The 17,581-nt window shown below is 48.8% G+C and overlaps 1 protein-coding gene across 3 annotated transcripts in view; it reads left to right on the forward strand.

Moving 5' to 3' along the window:
- Positions 1–751: 751 nt before the first annotated feature.
- RFX1 (regulatory factor X1) overlaps positions 752–17,581 on the forward strand; it is a 35,073-nt gene continuing 18,243 nt past the window's right edge. For 2 of the 3 annotated variants that reach the window (XM_044278739.1, XM_044278741.1), the window contains exons 1-3: positions 752–2,602; positions 12,227–12,419; positions 12,512–12,618. In XM_044278739.1, coding sequence (XP_044134674.1) covers positions 12,248–12,419; positions 12,512–12,618 — 279 coding nt within the window. In that variant the 5' untranslated portion in view covers positions 752–2,602; positions 12,227–12,247. The remainder of the gene's footprint in view (positions 2,603–12,226; positions 12,420–12,511; positions 12,619–17,581) is intronic. The other variant, XM_044278740.1, reaches the window with a different exon arrangement.

The following is a 17,581-nucleotide window of genomic DNA, read 5'->3' on the forward strand; positions in this document are numbered from 1 at the left end:
TGGCACTCTCAATCCAAGGGGAGAAACAGCAGGGCCGACCCCTCGCTCAAAGATTCTTCAACGAGCTAGATGCTCTAGATCAGGCATCCTCAAACTGCAGCCCTCCAGCTGTTGTAAAACTACAACTCCCCCAATGCCCTGCTGTAGGCTGATACCTGTAGGTTGTTCGGGCATGCTGGGAGTTGTAGTTTTGCAACAGCTGGAGGGCCGCAGTTTGAGGATGCCTGCTCTAGATCAGGGATGCTCAACCTGCGGCCCTCCAGTTGTTGCAAAACTACAACTCCCAGCATGCCCCAATAGTGGTAGGCTGTCCAAGCATGCTGTGAGTTGTAGTTTTGTAACAGCTGGAGGGCCGCAGGTTGAGCATCCCTGCTCTAGATGCAACTGATGGAGATTTTGAATGCGGATTCTGCATACAGAGCAACACACGTGGATGGCGATTATAAAGCTCCTTCACATGTAGTGGAAAACCAGCCCAGCAATGTGAGCAGGCTGCAGCAGGTCCGTAACATGCTCATTTTTCTGCAAAAGAAAAAAAAAAAGACGTGGATTTTTTTTTTTTTTACCCCTTACGGCAGGCATCCTCAAACTGCGGCCCTCCAGCTGTTGCAAAACAACAACTCCCAGCATGCCCGAACAGCCTACAGCAGGGCATTGTGGGAGTTGTAGTTTTACAACAGATGGAGGGCCGCAGTTTGAGGATGCCTGCCTTACAGGGTCGAAACCTTGACATGTTAAACATGCAGAATTTGGCACTGGTACGACGTGGATGTGGACCCACTGAGTCTACTAGACAGATCTGACAGAAGGGCTTCTTCATCCTTTAACCCCTATACAGGGATCTGGACTCTGCTGCAGGGAAACCACCAGGTCGCTACCTCTTGGAGTAGTATCTGTTCAGTAGACTTCTGACACTGGTGTGAGACACAGAGGGATCAGGCTAAACTGTCGTCAGAGGAAAGCTGAGGTTAAGGTAGGAAAAGTTTCCGAATCCAAAACTCTGTCAGTAAGTCAGGGCAGGCAGCTCAGGGTCAGTACGGAGATCAGCGAGGGGTCAAATCCAGAGACGAGCAGCAGTCAGTACACAGGAGAGAAACAAGACAGAACTAGAACCTAATGCTCAGGCACCTTCCCTACCTAAATACCTTTGGGAGGTTTGTCATAGGTTAGGACTGATTAGGGTGTGTGTGCACCCTACAGGCAGAGGAAGTCACTGCTGGAAGGAGAAGGCCGCAGCCTGGGTGCTATGGAGATTCCTGCTGGGAATAAGGGTACATTCACACTGGCGTTATTCTTTTCCGGTATTGAAATCCGGTAAAGGGTCTCAATACCGGAAAAAAACGCATCACTTTTGTCCTAATGCATTCTGAATGGAGAGCAATCCGTTCAGTATGCACCGGGACGTCTTCAGTTCCGTCCCATGAACGGTATTTGACCAGACAAAATAACGCAGCTTGCTGCAGTATTTTTAACACTTCCGCACTTGCCGGAACCGGCATTAATTTCCATAAAGATGTAATAATATCGTATCCTGTACCAAGTGTTCCGGAAATTGCTGCGTTGCCGGATCCAGTTTTCGGGTCTGCGCATGCGCCGGGAGATAGGAGGAACTATTTTTGATACCAGGATCTGTTATTCCGGATGAGACGGATCCGGTATATTTCCGTTTGCATACGGTTTTCCGGATCGGGCAGGCAGTTCCGGACCCTCATGGATGGCAGTACCTGTGGTCCCTCTCTCCGTGAAAGTCTATGGAAGATCGGAAGTCAGCCATGCCATAAAAAGCCTACATGCAGGAACACCCCTCTAAGTCGTGTAAGGAAGTTCTCTAAACTGTGGAGAAGGAGGGGACAGTTAGACCACACTCCAGTATATCAGACTGTGCCAGGTTCGTATATCAGCGCCTGGAAGTCCATAGCATTAGATTTCAGAACTAAAATTCAACGCTAGACTACGTGGACGTTAGGAACTACAACTCCCATGTTGTTCGCGCATGCGCACTGCCCACCGTTAACTGACAGCTGTCCTCAGCCAGTCACCACATGACAGGAATCCAGCAGCGGCCTATTAACTTCTGGAAGAGAGGAAACAGTTTCCATGGTACCGCGGGAGGTTCGGTTCGCTAACCAATCACAGCCAGAGTTCTAATGACTGACAGGGATTCCACGAATCAGAGCTCGTCAAGCTCTAAAGACTACCGCCCCCTTTTCCTGACACTTGTTTTTTACCCCTAACCGGGCCGCACGTCACACTTTGACTGACATATTATTCCACCAATCAGATCGCGTTCTGCTTCGCCTTCGTTGACGACAAGAAAAAAGAGGGAGGGACGGTAGCAACAGTTGCCCGGGTGAGGGACGGAGCGGCCATAGCCACGGTAGTCGTGGCGACAAGAACCCCGGCAACGGGAATCAACAACAACAACCGCTCCCGGCATCCAGGGTCCGGTTACCTCACCGCATTTTCGGTGTATCCGTTACCAGCAGGGTGGGGTCGCTCTTCTTTTCCCACCGGGTGCTCCCCGGGATCCAGGACTGGAGAGAAGCTGGAAACGCCCGATAAGTTATCGGAGACAGCGCAGCGACAGACATACAGTCGCTAGGTAGGTGCTCCCGAAGGTGACGTTAACACCGAAAACCGAGCAACACTCGGTCGTTATGACGACGTCAAACGGTTTGGCCACCCCTCCCCTTTGTAAAATGGCGGCGCCTGGTGCGAGCGGGAGAGAGGAGCAGGCCGCGCGTCACCATGGAAACCTGAGAAGGGAGGAGGCGTAGCAGTTGCCATGGAGGCATTTTTACGCGGTTTGATTGGCTCCCACCCTGAAGAGGGTGTTCTTTCGGTCATACCAAGTAACCACATAATGAAGGGGGGTGGAAGAGACCAATGATAGGACTAGAAATCTTGTAAATACGCGTGGTATTTGCGCTGGGTAGCAGAGCTGTGTAGTTCCAGGGCTCAGGGCGCCCCTCATGAGGGGGAGCAGACAGTCAGGGGGTCAGACAGGAGAGGCTGCAGCTGCCATATGGTAGACTCATCACAAGTGACCTTATAGCTGAGAGGAGGGCACTGGCCACACGTGGCCCTGTTCTCTCAGTGCTAATGTAATCATAAGTTGGAGAAAACATAAAGACTGCAGCCGCCATCTTTGTATAAAAACACTGAATTTCCCTTTTTTTTTTGTGGCTGGGATGGGTTGTCATAGCGACGGTGACTGTTACCCACCAGACAGATATGCCATCAGTATGGGGTCAGGCAGCTTGCGCCCCTCTGTGTCACAGCGCCACCCTGGTGATGCCGCAGCCGCACACGCCCCATCACCCCGCAAGAAAGATCACACTCACTTTAATGGGGGATTGGAGGTTCCAGGAGTGGGGTCCTCAGTAATCTACAGCAGCAGAACGCAGTGTGCTTTAGTAAAAGTCAGTGTCCCAGGGACTGTGGCGAGGTGAAGGCCCAAGAGCAGCGCCGGCAGCAAAGATGTCGTCCTGTTAATGGTTCGATAGATCTATTATGATTAGTTGTTAGTCAGACCCCAGACCACGCTCCTAAGATTAATTCAGACTCCAGACCACGCTCCTAAGATTAATTCATGTTGTAGACCCCTTAAATTAATTCAGACCCCTAAAATTAATTTCATTCATAGACCACGCTCCTAAGGTTAATTCAGACCCCAGACCACGCTCCTAAGATTAATTCAGACCCCAGACCACGCTCCTAAGATTAATTCAGACCCCAGACCACGCTCCTAAGATTAATTCAGACCACGCTCCTAAGATTAATTCAGACCCCAGACCACGCTCCTAAGATTAATTCAGACCACGCTCCTAAGATTAATTCAGACCCCAGACCACGCTCCTAAAATTAATTCAGACCCCAGACCACGCTCCTAAAATTAATTCAGACTCCAGACCAAGCTCCTAAAATTAATTCAGACCCCAGACCACGCTCCTAAGATTAATTCATGTTGTAGACCCCTTAAATTAATTCAGACCCCAGACCACGCTCCTAAAATTAATTCAGACCCCAGACCACGCTCCTAAAATTAATTCAGACCCCAGACCACGCTCCTAAAATTAATTCAGACCCCAGACCACGCTCCTAAAATTAATTCAGACCTCAGACCACGCTCCTAAGATTAATTCAGACCCCAGACCACGCTCCTAAAATTAATTCAGTCCCCAGACCACGCTCCTAAGATTAATTCAGACCCCAGACCACGCTCCTAAGATTAATTCAGACCCCAGACCACGCTCCTAAAATTAATTCAGACCCCAGACCACGCTCCTAAGATTAATTCATGTTGTAGACCCCTTAAATTAATTCAGACCCCAGACCACGCTCCTAAAATTAATTCAGACCTCAGACCACGCTCCTAAAATTAATTCAGACCTCAGACCACGCTCCTAAGATTAATTCAGACCCCAGACCACGCTCCTAAAATTAATTCAGACTCCAGACCAAGCTCCTAAAATTAATTCAGACCCCAGACCACGCTCCTAAGATTAATTCATGTTGTAGACCCCTTAAATTAATTCAGACCCCAGACCACGCTCCTAAAATTAATTCAGACCCCAGACCACGCTCCTAAAATTAATTCAGACCTCAGACCACGCTCCTAAAATTAATTCAGACCCCAGACCACGCTCCTAAGATTAATTCATGTTGTAGACCTCTTAAATTAATTCAGACCCCAGACCACGCTCCTAAAATTAATTCAGACCCCAGACCACGCTCCTAAAATTAATTCAGACCCCAGACTACGCTCCTAAAATTAATTCAGACTCCAGACCAAGCTCCTAAAATTAATTCAGACCCCAGACCACGCTCCTAAGATTAATTCAGACCCCAGACCACGCTCCTAAGATTAATTCAGACCCCAGACCACGCTCCTAAAATTAATTCAGACCTCAGACCACGCTCCTAAGATTAATTCAGACCCCAAACCACGCTCCTAAAATTAATTCAGACCCCAGACCACGCTCCTAAGATTAATTCAGACCACGCTCCTAAAATTAATTCAGACCCCAGACCATGCTCCTAAAATTAATTCAGACCCCAGACCACGCTCCTAAAATTAATTCAGACCCCAGACCACGCTCCTAAAATTAATTCAGACCCCAGACCACGCTCCTAAAATTAATTCAGACCCCAGACTACGCTCCTAAAATTAATTCAGACCCCAGACCACGCTCCTAAAATTAATTCAGACCTCAGACCACGCTCCTAAGATTAATTCAGACCCCAGACCACGCTCCTAAAATTAATTCAGACTCCAGACCAAGCTCCTAAAATTAATTCAGACCCCAGACCACGCTCCTAAGATTAATTCATGTTGTAGACCCCTTAAATTAATTCAGATCCCAGACCACGCTCCTAAAATTAATTCAGACCCCGCTCCTAAAATTAATTCAGACCCCAGACCACGCTCCTAAAATTAATTCAGACCCCAGAACCACGCTCCTAAAATTAATTCAGACCCCAGACCACGCTCCTAAGATTAATTCATGTTGTAGACCCCTTAAATTAATTCAGACCCCAGACCACGCTCCTAAAATTAATTCAGACCCCAGACCACGCTCCTAAAATTAATTCAGACCCCAGACCACGCTCCTAAAATTAATTCAGACCCCAGACCACGCTCCTAAAATTAATTCAGACCCCAGACCACGCTCCTAAGATTAATTCAGACCCCAGACCACGCTCCTAAGATTAATGCAGACCCCAGACCACGCTCCTAAAATTAATTCAGACCCCAGACCACGCTCCTAAGATTAATTCAGACCCCAGACCACGCTCCTAAAATTAATTCAGACCCCAGACCACGCTCCTAAGATTAATTCAGACCCCAGACCACGCTCCTAAGATTAATGCAGACCCCAGACCACACTCCTAAAATTAGTTCAGGTTGCAGACCCCTTAAATTAATTGAATTCCTAGCTCACGCTTCTAAAATTAATTCAGACTCCCAGACTAGACAAAATATATAGAAAATGTATTTATCTTATGCACTTATATAGCGCTACTATATTCCGCAGCACTTTACAGACATTAGCATCACGCTGTCCCCAATGGGGCTCACAATCTAAGGTCTCTATCAGTATGTCTCTGGAGTGTGGGAGGAAACCCACGCAAACACGGGGAGAACATACAAACTCCATGCAGATGTTGTCCTTGGTCAGATTCAAACCTAGGACCCCAGCGCTAACCACTGAGCCACCGTGCTGCCACCTGGGTCCACTCCACTTGCCGATCCGGGCCCTGACAGTGTTACCATTACATGCACTGGATGAATCCGAGTTGGATCACTGCAGAACATTACAGCGCCAGGTTTGACGCTGAAAGGCCTCATGTACCGTATATAGGGCAGTCAGTGTTTGGCAAGCAGATGTTTTAGTAATCTTGTCTCGTTAGCCCCTCACTCTGGATGTGGCAGCTACTGTACAGTCATGTCTGCCCACATACACGTGGACACAATTGTTGGCACCCTTCCGTTATAGTTAGAAAAACCCACAATGGTCACTGAAATAACTCGAAACTGACCAAAGTAATAATAAACAATCATTTACTGAAAATCAGCCAATAAAAACCAGACATTGCTTTAGGATTTTGGTTCAACAGAATAATAAAACAAAAAACAGACTAATGAAGAAAATGCTGGTGCCTTTATATAAATACGTTGTTGCACAAACTTTTAAAGGCAATCACGGAGGGCGACTTTCGCATCTGCACTTTCCCTTTCCACTATAGGAGCTCATCAGCGGGGGCGGGGGACGCTTCCATTTTGTCCCCATTCAATGTCAATGGGGACAGAACTTGACGAAACGGAGTCACCACAATGCATTCCATTCCGTTTGGTTGCCGACAGACTAAGGCTGCAAGCAGCGCTTTTCTGTCCGCGATGTGGTGCGGAGCAAAACGGATCCGTCATGACTCACCATGTAAGTCAATGGGGACGGATGCGTTTTCTCGGACACAATAGAAAACTGATCCGTCCCCCATTTGTTCCTGTTCCATGGTCTGGCAAAAAAAATATAACCTGTCCTATTCTTGTCCGTTTTGCAGACAAGAATAGGCAGTTATATTAATGGGCAGTAAATTGCGGAACGCACGCGGACGCCATCCGTGTTTTGCGGATCCGCGATTTGCAGACCGCAAAACGCACAGCGATCGTGTGCATGAGGCCTTACTCTCAGTGAGACCTTCTGCACCTGTTCACAGGTATTTCGGCCCACACCCCGTGACTACTGCTCCAGCTGTCTCCGGTGACGGTACCTTCTCCAGACGGTAGGTTTCAGTTCCTTCCACAGATCAGGGCTCATGAAGGCCACTTCAGAATAGTCCAACGCTTTGCTGTTAGCCGTTCTTGGATGTTTTTAGCTGTGTTTTAGGGTCATTATCCTGTTGGAGGACACTTTCCCTCCAGAATGCCTTGAGAATGAGGATGTGACGCCAAAAAAAACTCACTACAGTTTTGTCTAATCCGTTCAAAGGACATTCTCCCAAGACCTTTTGGCAAATTCCTGCCTCGCTTTTTTATGATTTGCTTTCAATAGTGGTTTCCACCTTGTTGTCTTCCATTAAGTCCACTTTGGCTAAAAATGCAACAGATTTTGCGATCTGACGCTGATGTACTTTGACCTTGAAGTTCTAATCTCTTTGGAAGTTGTTCTGGGCTCTTTGGTTACCATTCGTATTATCCATCTCTTCAATTTGTCATCAATTTTCCTCTTGCAGCCACGTCCAGGGAGGTTGGCTACAGTCCCGTGGACCTTACATTTCTAAATAATATGTGCAGCTGTAGTAACAGGAACATCAAGCTGTTTGGAGATGGTCTTATAGGCCTTTTTAAAATTATTCTGTTGAGCCACAATTCAAAAGCAACGTCTCCATGTTTCATTGGCTGATTTTTCAGTACATTTTGGTTTGTTATCACTTTTATCAGTTTGAAGTTATTTCAGGGACCATTGTGCATGTTTCGTTCTTTAACCCCTTCCCGACCAGCGGCGTAATAGTACGGCGCAGCTAGACGTGACTTGCCGCCCAGCACCATACTATTACGACTGGGCTGATCGGGCGGGTGCAGGAGCTGCGCCTGCCCAATCAGCAGCAGGGGTCTGTCGGTCACTGATAGCCAGACCCCTGCTGTATGCGACGGCATCGGTGAAAACACAGATGCTGGTGCATTAACCTTTGATGTGCCGCAGTCCGCACTGACCATGGCACGTGCGATGTGTGGAGGGAGAGAGCTTCCATCGGGTCCCCGCGCTGCTGTGACGGGGACCCCATGGCAGGGAAGGCAGCCCGATGCCTTCCTTAGGCATCAGGGCTGCCTTCCGGGGGAAAGCCTGTGAGATCCAGCCCCCTGTATTACACTGTGTAATACACTTACAGCCAATGTATGACAATACAGAAGTATTGTAATGCATTGTAAAGGGGATCAGACCCCCAAAAGTTGAAGTCCCAGAGTGGGACAAAAAATATAGTGAAAAAAAAGTTAAAAAAATAATAGTTTCAAGTAAAAAAAAAATGTTCCCAAAATAAAGTAAATAAAAAAAATAGGGAAAAAAAGAACAGTATACATATTAGGTATCGCCGCGTCCTTATCGACCGGCTCTATAAAAATATCACATGACTTAACCTCTCAGGTGAGCACAAAAGGCGTATGCCCCCCAAAATAGTACCAATCTAACCGTCACCTCATCCCGCAAAAAATGAGCCCCTACCCAGGACAATCGCTCAAAAAATTAAAAAAAAACTATGGCTAACCCCTTGGGTGAACACAGTAAAAAAGATAAAATAAAAACGGTGTAAAAAAAGCAATTTTTTTGGTCACCTTACATCACAAAAAGTGTAATAGCAAGTGATCAAAAAGTAACATGCACCCCAAAATTGTACCAATCAAATCGACATCTCATCTTGGAAAACATGACACCCTACCTAAGACAAATTCATAAAAAATAAAAAAAACTGTGGCTCTCAGACTATGGAGACACTAAAACATGATTTCTATTTTTTTTATTCAAAAATGCTGTTATTGTGTAAAACTTAAATAAATAAAAAAAAGTATAGATATTAGGTATCTCCGCATCCGTAAGAACTTGCTGTATAAAAATATCATATGACCTAATCCCTCAGGTGAACACCATAAAAAAATAAAGTAAAAAGTGTGTCAAAAAAGCCATTTTTTGTCACCTTACATTACAAAAAGTGTAACACCAAGTGATCAAAAAGTCATATGCACCCTATAATAATACCAATCAAACCATCATCTCATACTGAAAAAAATGAGCCCCTACATAAGACAGTTGCCCAAAAACTAAAAAGAACTATGGGTTTCAGAATATGGAGGACATAAAAAAAACTTTTTTTTTTCAAAAATACTTTATTATGTAAAACTGAAACAAACAACCATAGAAACATAGAATGTGTCGGTAGATGAGAACTATTTGGCCGATCTAGTCTGCCCAATATACTGAATACTATGGATAGCCCCTGGCCCTATCTTATATGAAGGATGCCTATCCCATGCATGCTTAAACTCCATTTAGTATTGTCGCGTCCGTAACAACCTGCTCTATAAAAATACCACACATGATCTAACCTGTCAGATGAATGTTGTAAATAGCAAAAAATAAAAATGGTGCCAAAACAGCTATTTTTTGTTACCTTGCCTCACAAAAAGTGTAATATAGAGCAACCAAAAATCATATGTACCCTAAACTAGTACCAACAAAACTGCCACCCTATCCCGTAGTTTCTAAATGGGGTCACTTTTTTGGAGTTTCAACTCTAGGGGTGCATCAGGGGGGCTTCAAATGTGACATTGTGGCTTACAACTATCCCAGTGAAATCTGCCCTCCAAAAACCATATGGCGTTCCTTTCCTTCTGCGCCCTGCCGTGTGCCCGTACAGCAGTTTACGATCACATATGGGGTGTTTCTGTAAATTACAGAATCAGGGTAATAAATAATGAGTTTTGTTTGGCTGTTAACCATTGCTTTGTTACTGGAAATCTTTTTATTAAAATGGAAAATCTGCCAAAAAGTGAAATTCTGAAATTTCATCTCCATTTTCCATTAATTCTTGTGGAACACCTGAAGGGTTAACAAAGTTAGTAAAATCAGTTTTGAATAGCTTGAGGGGTGTCGTTTCTAGAATGTGGTCATTTTTGGGTGGTTTCTATTATGTAAGTCCCGACAAAGTGACTTCAGACCTGAACTGGTCCTTAAAGAGGACCTTTCACCGATTATGACAATGTGAACTAAGAATACAGACATGAGGAGCGGCGCCCGGGGATCTCACTGCACTTACTATTATCCCCGGGCGCCGCTCCGTTCTCCCGCTATGCCCTCCGGTATCTTCGCTCACAAATATATAGTAGGCGGAGATTTCGGTCACAAAGTTATGGTAGGCGGAGTCTGCCCTTGTTCTGCTGTAGCGCTGGCCAATCGCATTGCAGAGCTCACAGCCTTGGAGAAAATAACCTCCCAGGCTGTGAGCTCTGCGCTGCGATTGGCCAGAGCTACAGAAGAACAAGGGCAGACTCCGCCTACCATAACTTTGTGACCGAAGATACCGGAGGGCATAGCGGGAGAACGGAGCGGCGCCCAGGGATAATAGTAAGTGCAGTGAGATCCCCGGGCGCCGCTCTCCATGTCTGTATCCTTAGTTCACATTGTCATAATCGGTGAAAGGTCCTTTTTAAAAAGTGGGTTTTGGAAATCTTCTGAAAAATTTTAAGATTTGCTTCTAAACTTCTAAGCCTTGTAACGTCCCCAAAAAATAAAATGGCATTCACAAAATGATCCAAACATGAAGTAGACATATGGGGAGTGTTATCGCTATCTGTTATAAAAGTAGAGAAATAGAAATTTGGAAATTTGCTAAAAAAAAAATAAAAAATGGTAAATTTTGTATTTTTTTATAAATAAAAATGAACATTTTTTTTACTCAATTTTACCAGTGTCATGAAGTACAATATGTGACGAGAAAACAGTCTCAGTATGGCCTGGATAAGTAAAAGCATTTTAAAGTTATCACCACTTATTTGAAATTGGTGATTTCAATAAAATTCAGAGTAAACATAAAGTTATCACCACTTAGGCCTCTTTCAGACGGGCGTTGCGGGAAAAGGTTCGGGTGTGTTGCGGGAACATGCACGAGTTTTCCGCATAAGTGCAAAACATTGTAATGCGTTTTGCACGCGCGTGAGAATAATCGCGCATGTTTAGTTCCCAAACCCGAACTGGCTTGGGATCGGTGTTCTGTAGATTGTATTATTTTCACTTAGAACATGGTTATAAGGGAAAATAATAGCATTCTGAATACAGAATGCATAGTACAATAGTGCTGGAGGGGTTAAAAATTAAATTAAAAATAATTTAACTCACCTTAATCCACTTGCTCGCGCAGCCGGCATCTCTTCTGTCTTCTTTCTTTGCTGTGTGCAGGAAAAGGACCTGTGGTGACGTCACTCCGGTCATCACATGATCCATCACCATGGTAAAAGATCATGTGATGGACCATGTGATGACCGGAGTGACGTCACCAGAGGTCCTGTTCAGCAAAGGAGACAGACGAGATCCCGGGCTGCGCGATCAAGTGGACTAAGGTGAGTTAAATTATTATTAATTTTTTTTAACCCCTCCAGCGCTATTGTACTATGCATTCTATATTCAGAATGCAATTATTCTCCCTTATAACCATGTTATAAGGGAAAATAATAATGATCGGGTCTCCATCCCGATCGTCTCCTAGCAACCGTGCGTGAAAATCGCACCGCATCCGCACTTGCGATTTTCTCGAATGCTTGCGATTTTCACACAACCCCATTCATTTCTATGGGGCCTGCGTTACGTGAAAAACACACAAAATAGAGCATGCTGCGATTTTTCACGCAACGCACAAGTGATGCGTGAAAATCACCGCTCATGTGAAACGCCCCATAGAAATGAATGGGTCAGGATTCAGTGCGGGTACAATGCGTTCAACTCACGCATCGCATCCGTGCGGAATACTCGCCCGTGTGAAAGGGGCCTTAAAGTGACACTGGCCAGATTTGCAGGTTTTAATGGAGCAGAGCTAAAATGGCGTTACCTAGAAGAGATGGCGGGGGCTGTGCAGGGTCGTCAGTCCTCTCTGTATACCACCATTTGGGGGGGGGCTGTGAGCTGCGGAGTGACACTTTATACTGGGGTAACGGATGTGATTGTGTCTCCCACAGGGAACGGGACTCTCAGTCACAATGGCTACCCAGGCCTACGTGACAGAACTCCGGGCGACTCCACCTCCGTCAGGGCAGAGCGCCTCCCAGCAGTACGTGGCGGAGCTGCAGGTGACTCCGCCAGCACCCTCTTCTCAGTCGGCCGGTCCTCAGACGCCAGCCCCGCAGCAGTACATAGTAGTGACTGTATCTGGTGAGTGGCTGTGGGATAAGGGCGTCTTCAGTGCAGACATGGCCGCTCACAGAACTCTGGAGTCATTCTGCTTTGTCTCTTCCCTCCTACAGAAAGCACCATGAGAGGCAGCGATGGCGAGCTGAGTCCCGGAGGGTCGTCCACCACTCAGACCGGTGTGCCCACGCAGGTTGTGCAACAAGTGCAAGCGGCTCAGCAGGTACTGGTCGGGGGCATTTGGGATTTTTAAGAGAATGTAGCATTGAAAACCCACCGACCTGGTTGTGAGGGGGTTCTGGCTTCATGTAAATAGGGCTTCAAGGGGTTTTCTGGATATGGATGACCTGTCCTCAGAATAGGATATTAATACCTGACACCTGGCACTGCCGCCAATCAGCTATTTGAAAACCCTGGTGAGCACTGTGAACTCCTCGGAGCTTACCAAGCACAGCGCCACCAATTGGATAGTGGCTGTGATCGATATTGCAGCTCATCCCCATTCACTTGAATGGGACTGAGCTGTGCCTAGGCCATGTGACCGATGACCGTGATGTCACTAGCGGGGGTGCTAGGACTCAGACCCCCACTAAGCTCTGTGGAATATGTTGGCGCTATATAAATAAAGATTATTATTATTATTATATCCTGAGAATAGGCCATTAATATTAAACACCTGGAAACCCCCTTTAATTTATGGAAGCGTCTTCATCTCGACTTTGTATTAATATCTCTGTTTGCTGTCAGCAAATGGAAACATCTGTTTAGATTCAGAACCTAGACCTTCCTGCGCAGATGCAATTTGTTACAGTGCAGGGGTCAGCCCGCTGCTGTGTGGAGCTCATAGAGGATTGCCAACACCGTACCCATACTGGTGTGAGCGGGCAAGGTCTGGATAGCTGCTGAGCCTCTAAATATAAACTAATATGTTCCCATTCATCAACTGCTAGCAGAGATCCTTAAAATGATGAAGATGAACTGAAATGCAACGTATGTTAGAAAGCTGTGACAATTACACATATAGGGGCACACTTATTAATAACCCCTCTACCTGGTGGGGGATCCGCCGGAGTTCTGAAGAGGTGCCGGCCTCTCCATAACTTCGGCGGATCCACCTCCGCTTTTAAATATAAGACTGCTTCCGAGCTGTCTTGCATTTAGACCATTTTCTGCACCTAAAACAGGCATAGAAAACGGTGACTGAGACGGGCCTGACGCCCCCTTCCCCGTCCACAATTGTAGACCTGGTGTGAGCAGAAAGAAGTGGCAGATTGCGGCGCAATCTGCGCCTGAAATACGCCTAATTTAGGCTTATTTCTGTTTAATTACTGACCCCCATAGAGCTCTCCACTTGACAGTGCAGGGAGGTAGGTAGCCCTGTGATATGCCGCCTCGGAGCAGATCTCTCTGCTCTGAACATATCCAGTGACATGTTCTTATCCTTCCTGCCGTACACCCTTCTTCTCTACAGCTTCTTCCTCCTCTTTGTCCTGTATTATCTGCTCCTTCTGCCTCCACCGCTCCTTCCTCTGCACCCCATGTAATAGCTGCAGACTTCCTCCATACTATCCTTTATTTGATCCATCTCCCTGTTATTGGTCCTTCTTCTGTGCCTTGTCACACTCCTCTGTGCCATGTGCCCCTCCTTTGTGCCACACACCCCTCCTCTGTGCGTTGTTACTCATCTCTGTGCCGCGTGCCCCTTCTCTGTGCCATAAGCCCCACCTCTGAGCCGCGCTCCCCTCCTCTGTGCCTTATCACTCACCTCTGTGCCACGTGCCCCTCCTCTGTGCCTTATCACTCACCTCTGTGCCACGTGCCCCTCCTCTGTGCCTTATCACTGACCTCTGTGCCACGTGCCCCTCCTCTGTGCCTAATCACTCACCTCTGTGCCACGTGCCCCTCCTCTGTGCCTTATCACTCACCTCTGTGCCACGTGCCCCTCCTCTGTGCCTAATCACTCACCTCTGAGCCGCGCTCCCCTCCATTGTGCCTTATCACTCACCTCTGTGCCACGTGCCCCTCCTCTGTGCCTAATCACTCACCTCTGTGCTGCGCCACCTCTGTGCCTTATCATTTACCTCTGTGCCGTGTGCCCCTCCTCTGTGCCTTATCACTCATATTTAGGCCGCGCGCCTCTCCTCTGTGCATCATCACTCACCTCTGTGCCCCGCGCCCCTCCTCTGTGCCTTTTCATTTACCTCTGTGCTGCGTGCCCCTCCTCTGTGCCTTATCACTCACCTCTGTGCCGCGTGCCTCTCCTCTGTGCCTTATCACTCACCTCTGTGCCGCGTTCCCCTCCTCTGTACCTTATCACTCACCTCTGTGCCGCGCTCCCCTCCTCTGTGCCTTATCACTCACCTCTGTGCCACGTGCCCCTCCTATGTACCTTATCACTCACCTCTGTGCCACGTGCCCCTCCTATGTGCCTTATCACTCACCTCTGTGCCGCGCTCCCCTCCTCTGTTCCTTATCACTCACCTCTGTGCCACGCGCCCCTCCTATGTGCCTTATCACTCACCTGTGTGCCGCGTGCCTCTCCTCTGTGCCTTATCACTCACCTCTGTGCCGCGCTCCCCTCCTCTGTGCCTTATCACTCACCTCTGTGCCACGTGCCCCTCCTATGTGCCTTATCACTCACCTCTGTGCCACGTGCCCCTCCTATGTGCCTTATCACTCACCTCTGTGCCACGTGCCCCTCCTATGTGCCTTATCACTCACCTCTGTGCCACGCTCCCCTCCTCTGTTCCTTATCACTCACCTCTGTGCCACGTGCCCCTCCTATGTGCCTTATCACTCACCTCTGTGCCGCGCTCCCCTCCTCTGTTCCTTATCACTCACCTCTGTGCCACGTGCCCCTCCTATGTGCCTTATCACTCACCTCTGTGCCGCGTTCCCCTCCTCTGTGCCTTATCATTTACCTCTGTGCCACGCGCCCTCCTTTGTGCCACAAGCCCCACCTCTGTGCCACGTGCCCCTCCTATGTGCCTTATCACTCACCTCTGTGCCGCGCTCCCCTCCTCTGTTCCTTATCACTCACCTCTGTGCCACGTGCCCCTCCTATGTGCCTTATCACTCACCTCTGTGCCGCGTTCCCCTCCTCTGTGCCTTATCATTTACCTCTGTGCCACGCGCCCCTCCTTTGTGCCACAAGCCCCACCTCTGTGCCACGTGCCCCTCCTATGTGCCTTATCACTCACCTCTGTGCCACGTGCCCCTCCTATGTGCCTTATCACTCACCTCTGTGCCGCGTTCCCCTCCTCTGTGCCTTATCATTTACCTCTGTGCCACGCGCCCCTCCTTTGTGCCACAAGCCCCACCTCTGTGCCACGTGCCCCTCCTATGTGCCTTATCACTCACCTCTGTGCCGCGCTTCCCTCCTCTGTGCCTTATCACTCACCTCTGTGCCACGTGCCCCTCCTCTGTGCCTTATCACTCACCTCTGTGCCGCGTGCCTCTCCTCTGTGCCTTATCACTCACCTCTGTGCCTCGTTCCCCTCCTCTGTACCTTATCACTCACCTGTGTGCCGCGTGCCTCTCCTCTGTGCCTTATCACTCACCTCTGTGCCGCGTTCCCCTCCTCTGTTCCTTATCACTCACCTCTGTGCCGCGCTCCCCTCCTCTGTACCTTATCACTCACCTCTGTGCCGCGCTCCCCTCCTCTGTGCCTTATCACTCACCTCTGTGCCACGTGCCCCTCCTATGTGCCTTATCACTCACCTCTGTGCCACGTGCCCCTCCTATGTGCCTTATCACTCACCTCTGTGCCACGTGCCCCTCCTATGTGCCTTATCACTCACCTCTGTGCCACGTGCCCCTCCTATGTGCCTTATCACTCACCTCTGTGCCGCGCTCCCCTCCTCTGTTCCTTATCACTCACCTCTGTGCCACGTGCCCCTCCTATGTGCCTTATCACTCACCTCTGTGCCGCGCTCCCCTCCTCTGTTCCTTATCACTCACCTCTGTGCCACGTGCCCCTCCTATGTGCCTTATCACTCACCTCTGTGCCGCGTTCCCCCTCCTCTGTGCCTTATCATTTACCTCTGTGCCACGCGCCCCTCCTTTGTGCCACAAGCCCCACCTCTGTGCCACGTGCCCCTCCTATGTGCCTTATCACTCACCTCTGTGCCGCGCTCCCCTCCTCTGTTCCTTATCACTCACCTCTGTGCCACGTGCCCCTCCTATGTGCCTTATCACTCACCTCTGTGCCGCGTTCCCCTCCTCTGTGCCTTATCATTTACCTCTGTGCCACGCGCCCCTCCTTTGTGCCACAAGCCCCACCTCTGTGCCACGTGCCCCTCCTATGTGCCTTATCACTCACCTCTGTGCCGCTCTTCCCTCCTCTGTGCCTTATCACTCACCTCTGTGCCACGTGCCCCTCCTCTGTGCCTTATCACTCACCTCTGTGCCACGTGCCCCGCCTCTGTGCCTTATCACTCACCTCTGTGCCGCGCTCCCCTCCTCTGTGCCTTATCACTCACCTCTGTGCCACGTGCCCCTCCTATGTGCCTTATCACTCACCTCTGTGCCGCGTTCCCCTCCTCTGTGCCTTTTCATTTACCTCTGTGCCCCGCGCCCCTCCTCTGTGCCTTTTCATTTACCTCTGTGCTGCGTGCCCCTCCTCTGTGCCTTATCACTCACCTCTGTGCCGCGTGCCTCTCCTCTGTGCCTTATCACTCACCTCTGTGCCGCGTTCCCCTCCTCTGTTCCTTATCACTCACCTCTGTGCCGCGCTCCCCTCCTCTGTGCCTTATCACTCACCTCTGTGCCACGTGCCCCTCCTATGTACCTTATCACTCACCTCTGTGCCACGTGCCCCTCCTATGTGCCTTATCACTCACCTCTGTGCCGCGCTCCCCTCCTCTGTTCCTTATCACTCACCTCTGTGCCACGCGCCCCTCCTATGTGCCTTATCACTCACCTGTGTGCCGCGTGCCTCTCCTCTGTGCCTTATCACTCACCTCTGTGCCGCGCTCCCCTCCTCTGTGCCTTATCACTCACCTCTGTGCCACGTGCCCCTCCTATGTGCCTTATCACTCACCTCTGTGCCACGTGCCCCTCCTATGTGCCTTATCACTCACCTCTGTGCCACGTGCCCCTCCTCTGTTCCTTATCACTCACCTCTGTGCCACGTGCCCCTCCTATGTGCCTTATCACTCACCTCTGTGCCGCGCTCCCCTCCTCTG

Source organism: Bufo gargarizans, chromosome 2, assembly GCF_014858855.1.
Source record: "Bufo gargarizans isolate SCDJY-AF-19 chromosome 2, ASM1485885v1, whole genome shotgun sequence".
NCBI classification, from domain to species: Eukaryota; Metazoa; Chordata; class Amphibia; order Anura; family Bufonidae; genus Bufo; species Bufo gargarizans.